The sequence below is a fragment of the Coprinopsis cinerea genome (genome assembly GCF_000182895.1).
Source record: "Coprinopsis cinerea okayama7#130 chromosome 11 map unlocalized cont3.11, whole genome shotgun sequence".
Lineage (NCBI taxonomy): Eukaryota > Fungi > Basidiomycota > Agaricomycetes > Agaricales > Psathyrellaceae > Coprinopsis > Coprinopsis cinerea.
The window spans coordinates 763,543-776,408 of record NW_003307534.1 but is presented as its reverse complement, the minus strand read 5'-3'; the positions used below and the strand labels follow the sequence as shown (position 1 = coordinate 776,408).

The window sequence follows — 12,866 nt, the reverse complement described above, 5'->3', positions numbered from 1 at the left end:
CAAAGTACTTACTATCACTTTATCACTTGTTACTTCGTTATCGTCATCGGTCAGACAAGTCTGGATCTATGCAAAATCTAATTGATCATCCAATGCAAAGCCAATCTCTATAAACAAAACTTGGGGGTGGCGCGTGTAAAAACGGACGGAAGAAGATAGATATCAAATCGTCTAGCGGGAATCATGGCGGGTGTGCGTAGGTATCGTGATGCTGCTGCTGGCAGTGCGAGCGTGTATCTAGTCTAATCTGTAAAGGGGTCAAAAATATAGGCAAGATGGAACGGCGAACCATATAACAAAGGAAGCGCGTCAAGAAAATCGAAGCGGATAATTAAGAGATAACTGTACCCAAGAAATAAACCCTCGAGATCTTATCGTACCGCAAAACGAACGGAGGGTGGAGCTCTAATGGAATCAAACCACGCGGGGGGAAGGAAGGACGGTTCGGCTCCTTCACGCTCCCGAGACGGCAGGAGGCGGAGTCGCGTTCTTGGGTTTCGAGCGCACAAACGCCCACGCGATGGAAATCAGGACCCTCAATCCAACCGCGACTCCCAGTGTCCCAGCATATCCAATCTGGGCGAGAATAGCCCTCCCAATGAAGGCTCCGAGGAACAACGACGACGCTGCAATCAGCCGCAAGTCTCGAGAGATGACCTTTTGGCGCAGGTTGAACAAACTCGGGTCGGTCATCAGCTCCACCCAGACCGTTGTCAAAACGACTGTAATGAGTCAGGTTGTCAGCACTGTCTTCTTTTTCGCATGAAGAAGAGGATTGGAAGATGGAAGACGCACTGGTAGTTCCGAATGCAGTGTTCAGCCTCTTGCCAAGGACACCCTGCAAACCCAAACTGGCACTAATAAACGCCAGACCAACAAAGGAGAGCACGTTCGACCAAGCTGGGATGGCCCGTGTGTCCGCCAGGTCGTTCTGGCCGCTCTTCCAGAAGGCGATGGCGCCTGCCATGGTGAGAAGCGCCTGGATGAAGGTTCCGAGGACAAGCCATAGGCGTTTCTGGGGCCCGATTTTGTCGCCTATTCGACCGAGGAAAGAGCCGGCGTTGAAGGCGATGAGGGAACAGAGGGCTTGCTGATCGGCGCGGTGGAAGTGGGTGCTCCCCGGTGTTCCTTCCCAGAGTCGAGCAATCGCTATGCCCAACTAATAGTCGTGCGGGGTCGATAATAGAGGTAATCGCGGCGGCGGGGAAGACGAAGATCAAGTTGGAAGGTTAAGAGTCAATCGAAGAAGGTTCACGCGAGATAAGGGTAGGCAAATCGCACCTGAGCAAAATTGCCGGTCTGGAAACCGCACCAAACGAAGATGGCAGAGAAAGAAATAATGTCGCTGTCGGGCGTTGGCGATGTCGGTAAGCTGTTGGGAGAAGATGTACCTAAATAACGACCACTCAACATGTATCCAGTCATAAAACAAAACGCCGCCAAAGGTCCTGTCGACTCCTTAGGGTCCACATCGGTCATTAAATACTGCATCCAGGTAGACTCTTCTTGTTGTAGGATGTCTTTGCCTTGCTGCTCGGGGTCATGGCCTTGCACGCTGTTCGCAGCGGTTGCCGAAGCCAGCGAGTCTTGCTTTTCGCTCTCGACGGTCCCACCAGCGGCCATTGTTTCTACGTCACTGAAATGTCTAGGCAAAGATTGAAACCAACTGAGAGATCCAGGTGGAAAGGAGTGGAAAAACAACTGGCACGCCGAGGCGATGCGGATGGAAAGGAGAGAGAAAGGAAAGGAAGGGGAGCCGCTGGGGATTTTGACTTTGCCGTCGGCGCCTTAAATGGACCTGTGAAATCGGGAGGAAACAAATCACCATACGCCTTGGCAGATGGTTGATGACCTTGGCTTGCTATTGCCCCGGAGGCAATTTCGACTCATTGCCGGTTGACAACGATAATTGCTTCTAACCGGAAGCTGCCAATTGCGCGAACTGGACTAGAGATTTCCTAATCGTTGACAAGGAAGAAGTCACAAGCAACTCAGGAGAAAGGTAGAGAGGTAAAAGGGGCGCAACGTTCTATTCCATAAAAAAGTCTACCTGTAAGTATGGTCTATGCGAATAGAAAAGAAATAATGTACGTCGCTGGTGTGTAAATGTGGTCCCACATAATAGCGGGTGAACAGGGTTCAGGTGCGAGAAAAGAGCGACACGCACTTGACATCTAAGAGCCGAGAACGCGCTGTAAAGCGAATAAAACCGAACTAAACGTTCACGGCAGGTGGATGTGTCTTGCGGGGATAAATAGCCAAGAAAAGGCGATGGCGACCCTGAAGAGGACAGCAACTGCTAGCGTCGAAGCAACGCCAACCTGACCCAGAATCAACCGAGCAACCGAGGCGCCAATGAAGAGGAAGATGGCAGCCAACCACTGCTGGTCTCGCGCTGGTGACGATCGGCTGAATTGGAAGAGGGCGGGATTAGCAGTCAGTTCGACGAAGATGGCGGTAAGGACAACTGTTGAGAGTAGAGCGTAAGTAACTGGATGTGGATTGGAAGGGAATCCAAAGCTTACTTGTCGTGCTGAATGCGGTTGCCAATCTCCTCGCCATGATACCCTGAACCCCCAGACTCATACTGAGACATGCGATCCCAAAGAAATACTTTAGGCTGACAGTCGTGAGGGGATTCAGAGAGGCGATGGTCGGCGGAATTGAGGGCTCCTGTTCCAAAAGTCTGAATGTGATCGCGCTTGCCAATGTGAGTAGCGCCTGGAACAGCGTCCCAAACACCAGCCATCCGCGTTTGTGGGTGCCAATTCGATCTCCTATCCGTCCAAACAGGAATGTGCCCAGAACAAAGGAAAATATTGAGCAGGCGGCCAGTTGTTCTGCTGGAGGCATCAGGCGTGTGGCGACTGGAGGATGCTGGACGAAGAAGACTGCGGATTCTGGGGGGCCCCATAGGTAGGCTTCGATGGTGCGGGCAAAAGAGAGTGCGAGCTTATCGGAAAGAAAGGGGTCGTCAGACAAATTCCCGGTGGATCTACAAGCAAGTACTCACCTGAGTGAAGTTCCCTGTCTGGAAGCCCACCCAAACGAAGATTGTAGAGAACGAAATGGCATCGCTAGAGAGAAAGGTACTGTAAGCGCCCGAAATGTAGGAGGCAAAAAAGAAGCACAGGTACTTACATGTAACCGGTCATGAAGGCGTAGGCGGATAGGGGTGGGTTAACCTGCGAACCGTCGACTTCCGCGGCCAAATAGCGACGAACTGAGGCCACTCGGCCAAGTTCTCTGCGAGGTCGGGCTGCTAAGGCATGAATATAGCAGATTCGAGGTGGGAGAGCGACTGGCGACTCACTTTGGGAAGACGACATGGAATCCAGAGAGCTGGAGGAACCGTAGTTCGGGACTACGAACTCTCCCTCCGCACGTTTTTTGAGGCTTGACGTAGGTGTTGGCTCCATGATGATGGCGCTTTGAGAAGACTGTCAGATGTCGAGTGGTGTTCAGCGGTCAGGCCTTTTGGGTTCGTCCAAAAATAAAGTAGTGGTGGACGGAAGTGGCAGGATGGAAGAAGCAGGGTTGGAATGAAAATTGACTGCAGAGGCCATGCCAATTTGTAGTTGGGTCTGATCAACCCTTGAGGTAGCACGGCTCTGGTAAACCCTCGAAACCCCGAGGTAACTGCCTAATTGGACAGATTGGGCAAACAAGGAAACCAGCAAGATGATTTCACGGGATTGCTTGATCCTTCGGAGTCAAACAAATGACGTAATCCGTCTATTTTGGGAGTCTGGAACACCAAGGACCAACCAATACGATGACTCGAAAGGGGTCTATGAGTCCAATTAGTAAGTTTCTTCCCATTCTTTCCGCGAAACAAAGGACACCTCTTCCTTTATGCCATGCCCCCGTCCTTTCCGCGTCGAAACGTACCACGAACTGGAAGAACTCGAAATTTTCTTCAAAAGTGCATGAGGCGCGGAAGTTCATGTTTGATGGCCACCCTGATGCCGTCCGAAGTTCTTCCCACCGTTAATGACCGGTGGGATTATTGATGTCATCTGGCGCTTAACGACAGATCTCTAGTTAGCCGCCTACAGGGTCTTACCCTGAACCCTACCTCGAAACAATGCACAATCCGTCGAAAAGTACCTGAACATGAAAAGAACAATGAGCGTAATAATTTCAAAATGAAGTTCATGTTATCAGATCGAGATTCATTCCACCAGGACCGGCTTCTTGATGGCTCAGTTGACAACAATGCACAGGCATGCTGCGTATCGGGAAGGAGTTGTGCCGAGGAGGAAGGAAGGGAACATGGAGGCCCACTAGCCCGCTTAGGGGCGTGATATCGATGTTTTTGGTGATCTATAGCTTCCTGGTAGGTGGCTAGACTTTGGTTAGTGAGGTCCGTATGATTGGACAACGGCAAATTACCCTCACAACCGTTGGCGAATCGGAGATAGCGAGGGGAGGAAGGGGGGAGGGGTCGGGTGCGGCAGGAAGGGTTGTTAAAGGGTTCAAAGGGTGAAAAGGGATTGGACGCCGGCTTGGAGGTTGTGTGCATCGTGGAAAATCGAAGCATGAGAACTGTATAGTTGGTTTGGCCGGGTTTTACCCTGTGTTCGGCGTGTTTGTGCATAGCAATTGGTGCAAACCAACATTGGAAGCAGTTGAAATTCTTCGATGGTTACATGGGAGTAATAAACAGTCGAATTGCTTAATCACAAGTCACTGTCCGTACTGAACATGCAGAACCCACCCATCTCATGCACATCAACCTGCTGCACTGAAACGAGTCTGTCAGTGACGCATGGAGAAACCCTGGATAGTAAGACATACCCAGCGAGGGGCCCGAGTATAGGTAGTGAGCTTCATAGTTGATACGATGTGATTGGTTCGTGAATTAACCGCAGGATAGGAGAACAAGAGTTAGTAGACTCGTTGAACTTCCGGAAACTACGAGGGGTACTAGAGCTTCACTGCCTTCAACAAGCTTGCTTAGCTCACAATCCGAGGCTTTCAACTCTGTTCGATGAACCTTCCCCTATGGTTGCAGGAAATTGCGGAAAATGCGATTCGGACGCTACAAGATTAGAGAGTCCTAATATTCCTCAATAACATCAATCGAGTCCTTATTCCATTCTGTAAGGCCTTCAGGTTGTTATTCTCCATCGGTAGTGTATCTTCCAGGTGTTTACGACTCAGACTTGCATGACCCGGATGCCATGAGTGACAAGATCCCCCAGCATCCAGTCCTTCTCCATCTTGACTTACAATTGCTCACTATCACCTACGAGATCCGGCTCCGAGGGGTGCACTTCAAGGATCTTCTACGCAACCCTCCGCTAACCGGGGGTAACAAAACGGAGTTAACTTCGCCAGAAGCAGCGAGGTCTGCTCGGACTCGTGATGATCGTCGCTCGTCATTGCTGAATCACTCACGGGATCACTGGGAAGCTTAACGAGGGTTTAATAGTGAGAGTTTGTGGGCAGAAACCACTCGAATCATAGTAGCCATGTGGCAAAGCTTGAGAATAACCCCATGCCTAAGCGCTCGATGCCAGAGCGTAGTAGAAATGGTAAATATGAATGGGTACGCACAGATTGGACATCTCGGGGGAGAACTCTGATCACTTGTTCAGGAGAGTTCAGGAGACAGAGCTAAGAGTGAAATCATGCCATCTGGCGCGGACCTCTAAGCGCCGAAATGGGTAGAGCTGGGATCCGTGCCTCATGATCCACTGCAAGCGCCCAGGACGAACGAAGCCCACTGCCATCAGCCCATCAACCCGCACGGACCGTCCCCGTGTGGTGACGTGACGCGACGCGTTTAAGCTTCTTTCGCCCTCACCCTCGTCGCCAGCACCAACGCCAAGGCCGACCAACCACGACGACGACGCCGACAACCATGGCCACCATGTACGGCAAAGAAAAAGACGACCACAACGACAAAGACAACACCGACCCGCGGTTCATCACCTACTTCCACAACCTACCCAAGAAATCTCCCGACACTGGGACACTGCGGCTGTTCTCCAGGGAGGATTGGTATGCGGCGTACGGCCCTGATGCGCTGTATGTCGCGCAGAACGTCTTTCATACCAATTCGGTTATCAAGTACCTTGGGGCGGGGGGCAAGTTGGGACTGCCAAGTGTGACGCTGAAGACGAGTCAGGCGCATGCGCTGTTGAGGGATGCGTTGACGTCGAAACAGCTGAGGGTGGAGATATATGCGCCTGAAACTGGCTCTGGGAAGAAAGGGACGACGTTTAAATTGGACAAGGAGGTGTGTATCTCGTTTTTTACTTCTAAGCGAGGTTCTCAATATGCACATAGGCCTCGCCGGGAAACCTGCAAGCCGTCGAAGACCTCTTGTTCTCGAATTCAGATGTTATTTCTGCCCCGATTGTCATGGCTGTCAAGTTAGCGACCGCACCAATGGACAGGGCGCGACTGAGGGCTGTAGGTGTCGCGTTTGCAGACACGAGTGGTCGGGAATTGGGCGTGGCAGACTTTACGGACAATGATCTATTCTCAAACTTGGAGGTACGAGCCCCCATTCCATTCAGACTGGAGTCAGGTCATTGATTCTCTCGTTTCTGCAGTCGCTGGTGATTCAACTGTCTGTGAAGGAGGCTATTATCCCAACTGGAACGGCAAGCGGGACGACCGACCGCGACATCGACCTCAACAAATTAAAAGCGGTGTTGGATCGCTGCAATGTCATTATCACCGAACGCAAACCAAGTACGTGGCTTCGTAGTCCATGGAAGGAAGCCCACTGACTGCAAAGTCCAGGCGAGTTCAATGTCAAAAATCTCAGCAGCGATCTCCCACTTCTCCTCAAACCATCGGCCATGCAATCAAGCTCTTCAGCTGACATCGCTGCTGTTATTCGTGCGTTTTCCGTTACTACCTGTATACTGCAATTGTCTAATCTAGATCTTTGGGTAGCGCAACTTAGCCTGCCTAATGCCCCTGGCGCGCTTTCTGCGCTAATCAACTATTTGGCACTGCTGGGAGATCAAAGCAACCACGGAGCGTACTCTATCCGCACGCACGACCTTTCCCAGTTTATGCGTCTCGATGCTAGTGCTCTTCGCGCTCTTAACCTTGTCGAAGGTCCTGGAAAGCTTGTACGTCTATGTCTTGTTTCGCAATTGGAGGATAACTAAAGGAGGCAACAAAGGGTTCGAGCAAAACCACGACGATATTCGGCATCTTGAATAGGTGCAAGACTGCACAGGGTGGCAGGTTGCTTGGTACATGGCTCAAGCAACCTCTAGTTAACCTTCATGAAATCCGTACGTACCCTGTCCCTGCGCCGTGCTCGCTGGTACTGACGGCTGTACAGATAAGCGTCAAAATTTGGTTGAGATTTTCGTAGACGACACCAACAGTCGGAGGACGTTGCGAGATGAATACCTCAAATTCATGCCTGACCTGAACAGAATCTACAAGCGGTTCCAGAAAGGAGTGGCGACGCTTGAGGATGTCGTCCGCGTGTATCAGGTCGTTCTCAAGGTAAGCGGCAAAAGTCTATGTTGAAAGCGTCTCGCACCTGACATGTCTCTTCCAGCTTCCTGGGATGGTTGAGACCCTGGAGTCTGTTCAGGCTGAAGATGAAGCCAAGCTCGAGCTGGTAAAAGAAGTCTTTGCTACGACATACAAGGTACCGTCATTACGCTCCAAATGTGAGGCATTTTCTGACCCCTCTGGTTTTCCAGGAAGCGGCTGGAAGTCTGGCCAAATACGGCGAGATGGTCGAGGAGACCATCGACCTGGACGAGCTTGACAACCACAACTATGTCATCAAACCAGACTACGATGCGAAACTTCAAGAATTGGCCGAACAGTTGAAAGATGTCCGTGATGGTTTGGACGCTGAACATCGAAAGGTTGGAAATGCCACGGACATGGAGTTGGACAAAAAGTTGCATTTGGAGAACAATGCGACTTATGGGTATTGCTTCAGGTTGACCAAGGCTGTTAGTGGTTGACACCCTTTCCGCTGATCGTTCCTTTTCGCTGACACAGTAGTCTTTCGACAGGACGCCAAGAAGGTCGATATGGACAAGTACATTGAATATGCAACGACGAAGAGTGGTGTCCATTTCGCGACCAGAAAACTCAAGGAGCTGGCTGTGCAATTCAAGGAGCTCTCGGCTTTGTATTCGAAGACTCAGACTGGCGTTGTTAAGCAGGTGGTTCAGATTGCTGGTGAGTAATGGGCTGAGTGGATTCCGTTGGACAGGAAACTTATGACGGGTGTTAGCAACTTATGGGCCTGTGTTTGAGAATCTAAACGATATCTTGGCGCATTTGGATGTGATTTTGAGGTGAGCAGCTGTCTGCTCGCTGTGGTTGTAGAATCTCGCTGACGACTGTACTCGTCGCTAGTTTCGCTGAGGTCGCTGTGAACGCCCCGACACCTTATGTCAAACCAAAGGTCGTGCAAAAAGGTCTGATCTTCCTCCTGCGGATCGCCCGACTCGATTCTATTGACCTCGTTCGTAGATTCGGGCAGTTTGATTCTAGAGGAGGCGAGGCATCCTTGTCTCGAGGTTCAAGAGGGGATCAACTTCATTCCCAATAACGTCGAGATGATCAAGAGTATGTCCATCTTGTCTCTTGAGTTGACCGCTCCTAACGTCCCTTTCAGATAAAAGCGAATTCCAGATTATCAGTACGCTGCATGCTTCATACCGTCTAGGTGTTCCACTGACGGTTTTATAGCTGGGCCGAACATGGGTGGAAAATCTACCTATATTCGCCAGGTGAGCCTAATGGCTTTCCTTCACTGTGTCCATTATTTTGACCCTGTTGAATTATAGGTCGGCGTCATTGCGCTCATGGCACAGGTCGGGTCCTTCGTGCCTTGCTCTGAAGCCGAACTTCCTGTCTTCGACTCGATCCTGTGTCGTGTGGGTGCTGGAGACAGCCAGCTGAAGGGCGTGTCGACTTTTATGGCCGAGATGTTGGAGACTGCGACTATTTTGAGGGTATGTTCGTGACTCAAACCTAATTTGATCGTGATTGACTGATTGTCCTATACCTAGTCTGCGACCAAGAATTCCCTGATCATTATCGACGAGCTCGGCCGTGGAACGTCAACTTATGATGGCTTCGGACTCGCGTGGGCGATTTCAGAGTATGCAATCCTGTTCCTGACTCGAACCCTTGACTTCTGATCTGACAATCCCTTGCATAGACATATCGCCTCCGAAATCCATGCTTTCTGCTTATTCGCGACTCACTTCCACGAACTAACCAATCTGGACCAGCAAATACCTCACGTGAAGAACTTCCATGTCGTTGCGCATGTCAACAAGGACGCTGGTGGGGAAAGCGCTAGCAAGGACAATATCGTCCTGTTGTACCGCGTCGAGCCCGGAGTTTCGGATCAGAGCTTTGGTATTCACGTCGCAGAGCTGGCCAACTTCCCGGAAGACGTTGTGAAGGTCCGTTAGTTTGCTTTCCACATATCCATATGGAGCTGATATACGAGTTTGTTACGCGTGCTGTACATAGCTTGCGAGGAAGAATGCGGAGGAATTGGAAGAGTTCAAAGCGACAGAAGGTGAGATTTTCTGTGTGCCTCGCCCCTTGGAGCTTTCGCTTCCTCACAAGCTCCGACCCGATAGATAAGGGCCAGCAAGAGTTCCCACCTGAAGTCATTGATTCGGGTATCGAGACAATGAAGTCTTTCTTTGAAGCTTGGACTGGACAGACGGCTTCGGCCGATGGTGACGTCGATATGGATGTAGATGAAGATGATACTGAAGCTCAATTGAAAGCGCTCAGAGAGAACCTTGCTAAGTTCCAGCCCCAAATTGAGGGGAATCCTTGGTTGCAGAGTCTTGTTGCTTCGTTCTAGATGGAGAGTATTAGGATCAGGAGTGGTGCTGTACATTTGTTTCCTTTTAATTGTATCATAGAGTCATGTTGCTTGTCCTGCTTTCGTGTACATACCTGTTATTTGCTATACAGTCTGAGTTATACAGTTAGATCGTCGTCTGCCAGATCAGTTCCAAGGTTCACCCAAGAACCCGCGACCGGAAAGAACCTCCAAGAAGCCCTGGATGTCGGAGTCGAAGAGAGGCGTTCTTGACAAGAGCTGGGAAAGACCAGCTCCATGGGCTGAGTACCTTTATGGTACTCACTTTCAAGTTACGTCTTCAGGACGTCCCAAGCATAGCTTTTAAACTGTCGCCCTCCAGTCAAACCCTTCGAAACTCATTCGAGATTGGCTTGGCAATGAATTTAGGCAGTTATTGATTGATCGTCGGTGGTTTTAGACTGTTCCGGTCAAGTTCCGGGTTGTACCTCGACCGAGGGCAACGATTTTTTGAATTTCGTCCAATTGAATTGTGCACCGTTGTCCGAAACCCTTTTCTTTTTTGAACCCTAGTCCCATTACCTCTTTTTGACATGACTCGAGCGAGCCCACAGCATCACGCCATGTATTTGGGGAAAGAAGTTGTTCTCATACCTTTCACAAACGCTTTAAAGTCCCGTTGTGGTGTACGGGCTTTTTGACTCAAAGTTCGAAAGAGGGTTCTCCCAGTTTTTCGTCCCTTGGAGCGCAACTTCCATCTTCGAAATCGTTCGTCAACGGTCGTCGATTGGGTTGTATTCTTTGTCGTCGTCATGTCGCAACTCGAGAAGGGTTTGGAGGGTCAGGAGGAGAAAGTGGTGAGGGAGAAGAGTCCCTCGCCGACGGTAGAGTCTGTGCCCTCTGCCGTTTACTCGGATAAGTGGACGAAGAGGCTATTGAAGTTTGGAGTTGAAGATCGAGGTGCGTCTCTTCCCTCCCTGGATATTTCTTAATGTTAACTGATTGTGTTGGGTTCGATAGGAATTCAGCCTGTACCAGAAGAAAGACGCACCGATACCCAGTTCTTCAAAGTGTTCTTTATCTGGTTTTCTTGGAACATCAACATCTTGACGTGCGTTTTCAGTGGTAGATTGGAGTGCTGATCTCTGAATCCCCCTTGCATATCAGTTTCTCGGCTGGAACACTCGGACCTGTCGTCTTCGGCCTGAGTCTGAGAGACACATGCCTAATCATCCTGTTTTTCAGTATGTTTTTCTGCATTTTCCCCGCCTATGTGTGCGTAATACCTGTAAACCATCGCTATCCTCCTTACGATCTAACAACGTGTTTTTACAGTTGCACATGGGGGCCGAAACTGGGAATGCGAACCATGGTCATTTCCCGATACTCCTTCGGCTATTATGGCGTTATCCCCCTATCCGTCTTCAACCTCATCACTATGCTCGGTTTCTCGGTTCTGAACGCGATTTTGGGAGGACAGGCGCTTGCTAGCATCACAAACGGCTTGAGTTGGACGTGAGTTTCCTGTTTTGACGATGGTGTTATCAGTGTGGCTGACGCTTATCACAGTGTGGGGATTGTCGTGATTTCGTTGATTTCGCTACTAGTCTCGTTTGGTGGATACAACGTTCTCAACTGGTACGAGCGTATCGCATGGATACCCGTCGTTATCACTTTCATTATTGCGCTGGGTATTGGAGGGAAGCATTTGTCGAGTCCGCCGGCTGCGGAGCCTGCGACTGTGTCCTCTGTCCTGAGCTTTGCTTCGACGCTCGCTGGCTTCGCCATCACCTTTACCGGAGTTGCTACCGACTTTGCGGTTTACTATCGCCATGATGTGTCTGGATGGAGGATCTTCATCTACTCCTACATTGGACTGCTGGTTCCGATTGTAAGTTCTTTACTTCTTCTGTTCTTAACCAGTACTTGTGAAGCTGACTCGTTCTGTAGGTTACCCTCCAATCTCTCGGTGCTGCCGTCGCAGTCGCAGCTTCCACATCCGTACCAGAATGGCAACAAGCTTATGAAGGAGGAGATGTGGGCGGGCTGCTTCACGCGATGCTTAGTCCCGTAGGAGGATTCGGCAAGTTCTTGACTGTCCTACTTGCCCTCTCCGTAGCAGGCAACATCTGCGCGACCGCCTACTCTGCCTCCATCACCCTCCAGGCATTCGCCCCTTGGCTCGTTGTCGTACCAAGATACGTCTTCGCGATTATCACAACTGGGATGTGAGTGTTTATTCTTAGCTTGGTTATCCAACCGAGGCTGACTTTGCGTCACTAGTGTCGTCGCCCTGGCTATTCCAGGAGCACACCGATTCTACGACACCCTCGTCAACTTCCTCGGTCTAATCGGGTACTGGGCATCCGCCTTCATCGCCGTCCTCCTCGTCGAGCACCACTACTTCCGAAAGAACGATCCGCGCAACTACGACGCCGAGTCCTGGGACACACCCAGCAAGCTACCATCGGGCATTGCGGCTATTGCTGCGTGCCTCATGTCGGTCGCCTTGATTGTACCGTGCATGCACCAGGTGTGGTTTACGGGACCCATTGCGGAGAAGACGGGTGATATTGGGTTTGAGGTTGCGTTTGTTATTACGGTGATCTTTTATGTGCCGTTTAGAATGATTGAGAGGAGGATACAGGGGAGGTTGTAGCGTACCTAGCGATATCGGGTTTTTGGCGTGGGCGAGCAAGCCATCGCTGGGAATTAAAAATATAGCTTTCGGATGACTGTCGAATTCCTGTGTTCATGAATCGCGCTGACTGGTGGGCCTGGATGGCACCAGGACGCATTTGCCGCCGACCTGTGAGGCGGTCGCCCTCGGTGACCCAGACCCAGAGACCGTCCAGACGAAACCCGAAGCGCAATCCGAGCATTGATCTCAGCAGTGATCCGATCACTCCCCCATTGGCATACGATAGGGGCGAGCTTGAGTAACAGCCGTACAAGTTCGTCCTAGAGGTCGCCAGTCGGTATTCAAGCAAAAGGCTAAGGATGAGCTCCTTGGTCTCAAGTACGTACATAAAATTTCTGCAAGATGGTCCCGATTTTCAATTTCAGG

General features: G+C 50.6%; 4 protein-coding genes across 4 annotated transcripts; 2 read left to right on the top strand and 2 right to left on the bottom strand.

The window, feature by feature from the left end:
• Positions 1-148: 148 nt before the first annotated feature.
• Positions 149-1,623, bottom strand: CC1G_05223 (hypothetical protein; the record flags this gene model as incomplete). Its single annotated transcript, XM_001840285.2, has 4 exons — positions 149-237; positions 290-722; positions 796-1,149; positions 1,392-1,623. 3 exons carry the CDS (start codon positions 1,621-1,623, stop codon positions 454-456), a joined length of 855 nt encoding a protein of 284 aa, XP_001840337.2. The 3' UTR covers positions 149-237; positions 290-453.
• Positions 1,624-2,008: 385 nt separating this feature from the next.
• CC1G_05222 (hypothetical protein) lies at positions 2,009-3,515 on the bottom strand. Its single transcript, XM_001840284.2, has 5 exons — positions 3,314-3,515; positions 3,142-3,259; positions 3,014-3,077; positions 2,526-2,952; positions 2,009-2,467 (listed from the first exon to the last, which is right to left on the bottom strand). Exons 1-5 carry the CDS (start codon positions 3,417-3,419, stop codon positions 2,223-2,225), a joined length of 960 nt encoding a protein of 319 aa, XP_001840336.2. The 5' UTR covers positions 3,420-3,515; the 3' UTR covers positions 2,009-2,222.
• Positions 3,516-5,878: 2,363 nt separating this feature from the next.
• CC1G_05221 (DNA mismatch repair protein MSH2) lies at positions 5,879-9,838 on the top strand (the record flags this gene model as incomplete). Its single annotated transcript, XM_001840283.2, has 20 exons — positions 5,879-6,247; positions 6,298-6,507; positions 6,567-6,708; positions 6,760-6,858; positions 6,916-7,097; positions 7,151-7,265; positions 7,316-7,485; positions 7,541-7,633; positions 7,689-7,949; positions 8,013-8,181; positions 8,237-8,300; positions 8,362-8,423; positions 8,479-8,574; positions 8,624-8,647; positions 8,698-8,738; positions 8,796-8,963; positions 9,021-9,112; positions 9,173-9,422; positions 9,493-9,541; positions 9,606-9,838. 20 exons carry the CDS (start codon positions 5,879-5,881, stop codon positions 9,836-9,838), a joined length of 2,889 nt encoding a protein of 962 aa, XP_001840335.2.
• Positions 9,839-10,518: 680 nt separating this feature from the next.
• On the top strand, positions 10,519-12,458 carry CC1G_05220 (purine-cytosine permease; the record flags this gene model as incomplete). Its single annotated transcript, XM_001840282.2, has 7 exons — positions 10,519-10,759; positions 10,820-10,910; positions 10,967-11,074; positions 11,135-11,314; positions 11,369-11,690; positions 11,750-12,027; positions 12,083-12,458. The coding sequence occupies exons 1-7, from the start codon at positions 10,612-10,614 to the stop codon at positions 12,456-12,458; spliced, it is 1,503 nt and encodes a 500-aa protein (XP_001840334.1). The 5' UTR covers positions 10,519-10,611.
• Positions 12,459-12,866: the final 408 nt, after the last annotated feature.